A 2942-nucleotide genomic window follows, 5' to 3' on the forward strand; every position below is an offset into this window, starting at 1 on the left:
AAGCTTGCTCTTCTCCGAGCTCTTTGCAGGCTCTATTTGTGACAGAAGCAGCGTAGGTACTTTCTAGCGTGCAGCCACGTTGCACAGAGGTTTAAAGAAGCAAGCAACAAGTGACATCTCTGTTTTGAAAGTTCATAGGAAACTTAAGGCTGGTGGACATAAATACTTGAGGTGAAATCGGACTGGGAAAGCTGCAAAAATGTAAAAACCAGGATGTGTCACAAATTTTGGTGGCAGACAGACAGAACTGACATTTTTGAATACTCCCTGAAAAACCTGTCTTAACATGACCAGACTGCCTTTAAGACATGCCTCTGTTGGAGGGAGAAGCTTTACAATGGGAGTCAGGTTTCCATCCCTCCTCACGATGAAGTCTGAAGTGAATTTAAAAAAAACCAACACACAACAAAAATCAAGCCAACAACAAAAAAACACTTTTACTGTAATCAAGAGTCAGTTTTTAAGAAAGTGCTCCTTGATGTTCCATAATGTTACCCATACAGCTGCTAGTTTCATTATTCTCTGCAATATAACAATTAGTAAAGGTTGTGGTCCCTTGGCAATGAATGTTTTTTGGTGGTGACTTTGCTGGAAACCGTAGGAGAGGAAACAACCTTTGGTGCCTCTGAGAGAAAGCTTGTTCTGCTGATGTACTAACTTAAACTTGTTCCTTAGCCATGTTTGGAGGTTGTTGTATGATGGAGCTGATGGGGTGGGATTCGTCTGAAGGCAAGCCAGTCTCTGTAGGCTCCAAAAAAGTTTGTGCGTTCTGCTTCCAGAGGCTGTAAGTGTTGCCGTTTGGTCTTTTGGGAGCAGGTGGCAAGCACTCCCTCAGGGAAGCTGTTGGAAAGGGACCGGAGGGAGCCCTGAGGTCTTGTTCAAGCTCCAGGATTCTCAGACAGAATTATAGACCTCAAATGCTTCTGCTCATCCAAAGAGGCTTTTCCACCAGTTTGGAGGAAGTTAGTCCACATTGGTACCAGAAAAACAAACAGGGAAGGGCTTCTTTTGCGGGAGTATGTCTTTAGGGTAGTTTGAATAATAGCTTGTAAGAGTAGACCTTTGTGCTTTGATGTGAGCAGCATTAAGTGTTTGTTTCCACATATATTTGTCCTTTGTTTCCCCAGAACTCTTTTTGATCGTTCCCTAGCTGTGAACTATAGCTCCTTTATGTGTGTATATACAAGTGGTATTTCCTTTCTACCAACTGTTTGCTAGAAGAACAGATGCCAGCGTGTTACCTGGGGAGGGACAATCCTCTAGAACCTTTTCGTGCTTTGCTTGTAGTTATGTTTGTTTTAATGTTAATATCTGTGTCTTCAAATTTCAATCCTCTTTCTCATTGCAGGATGAACAGTTTTTAGGTTTTGGTTCAGATGAAGAAGTCAAAGTCCGAAGCCCCACCAGGTCCCCCACAGGTATGTTCAAGCCGCAGGACTGGATGTTGACTTTGTGTTCTCCTTTGCAGTGGTTTTGCCGTGCTTCTCCTGTTGGTTCTGCCAAATCTCATCCACTGTAGCTTTGGATTCAGCTCAGGTAGTTTAGGACCCTTTCCAGCTGATCTGTTATGGAGCAGGGAAAGAGTGATACTGATGAAACCAGTATTTGAAACCTCCTGTTAGTGTTTTGGAGAGGCAATTATTTCAGTAGTAAGGATCTAGTTAGTACTGGTTTGAATATTTCAGTATCTTTCAGTAGACTCGTTATCGCCCGTCACTGGAACCTTCCCTTTTTTGGAAACAAAACAAATATAGAGTGCTTGACGATGAGCTGTAGCAAAATTGTTATGTTTCCAGCTGTCAGGATGTAGGATTGAATCACGATGGGACTGCAAGTGAATGAGCTTGGCTTTGATTTAGGTTCTGGTCAATAAATGCTCTCACCGCAGCGTGCTGCTCATTCACCACAACGATCTGCTCAGCTCGGCCTCGCCCAGCGCGTTTCGCTGCGGGGAGCCTTGCTTGCAGGGTGTTTGACGTGAGGAATGAGGTGCCTGTCAGAGCTGCGTGGAGACCCAGACCTGGAAGAGCTGGGCTCAGGGGTGTGCGCTGAAATCCATTGGTGGAGGTGAGTCATCATGTCTTGCGCATCTCCTTGGTGATTCCAGACTCTCCCTGGACATTCCTGCCTTGCTAACCTGTCCCTTAGCAGTGCAGATGGATGGTACTAGAGAAGAAGGATCTTTTTTCCCTTTCAGCTGCTTGTGATTTACTTAAAAAAAATCCCAAACCAACAGATCAATGTGTTTGAAAGATGGCACGTGCCCTTAGGAATTATTGTTCCCTCTTAACGTTAGGTTGATGGTGGTTTTGTGCCACTGTGAAAAGGCAAGCTTGCACTTTTAAAAAGTTTTCTAATTCCGATTTTATATGAGAGAAGAGGTGTGTTGTGAAGGTACTCTTTACATGCATTGATAAAACTGTATTTTATTTGTTGATTACCTGGAATGTCTTGGCAACTTGTACAGGCAGTGTGACTTCTACTGAGTGAGTACTTGTGTGACCTGGGTAGTGTAGATCCGACACTCGGAGAAAGTTAATGTGTGCTCTGCATTCTCTGCTTCCCTCGCAGTTAAGTCCAGTCCACGGAAACCTCGCGGGAGGCCCCGGAGCAGTTCCGACCGAAGTTCAGCTGTTCTGTCAGACTCTTCGTCAGTGTGTTCCCCTTCAAGCAAGTCTGAAACCACATCCATGGAGAAAGTAAAGAAGAAGGAGCTGAAGAGCGGGGAAAAAAGACGAGGAAGACCACCAACGCTTACAAGCGTGAAGTTCAAATTGTCACAAGTAAAGGACGCGTCGGACATTCAGAAGGGCAGTAAAGAAGAAAAAGAGAGTCTGAAAAAAATCAAACGGTCGCCATCCACTACATTTCAGCAAGCAACTAAAATCAAGAAATTAAGAACTAGTAAGCTCTCCCCACTGAAATCTAAATTTAAGCCTGGT

At 44.2% G+C, this 2942-nt stretch overlaps 1 protein-coding gene across 1 annotated transcript in view; it reads left to right on the forward strand.

Moving 5' to 3' along the window:
* The first annotated feature begins 1396 nt into the window (after nt 1-1396).
* Nucleotides 1397-2942, forward strand: part of LOC104462652 (histone-lysine N-methyltransferase 2A-like) — a 27875-nt gene continuing 26329 nt past the window's right edge. The window contains 2 exon segments of the mRNA XM_010074688.1: nt 1397-1418; nt 2572-2942. The exon segment at nt 2572-2942 is cut by the window's right edge and continues 1318 nt beyond it. Of these exon segments, the coding sequence (XP_010072990.1) occupies nt 2691-2942 (252 nt within the window). The 5' untranslated portion in view covers nt 1397-1418; nt 2572-2690.

Source organism: Pterocles gutturalis, unplaced genomic scaffold (genome assembly GCF_000699245.1).
Source record: "Pterocles gutturalis isolate BGI_N339 unplaced genomic scaffold, ASM69924v1 scaffold33527, whole genome shotgun sequence".
NCBI classification, from domain to species: Eukaryota; Metazoa; Chordata; class Aves; order Pterocliformes; family Pteroclidae; genus Pterocles; species Pterocles gutturalis.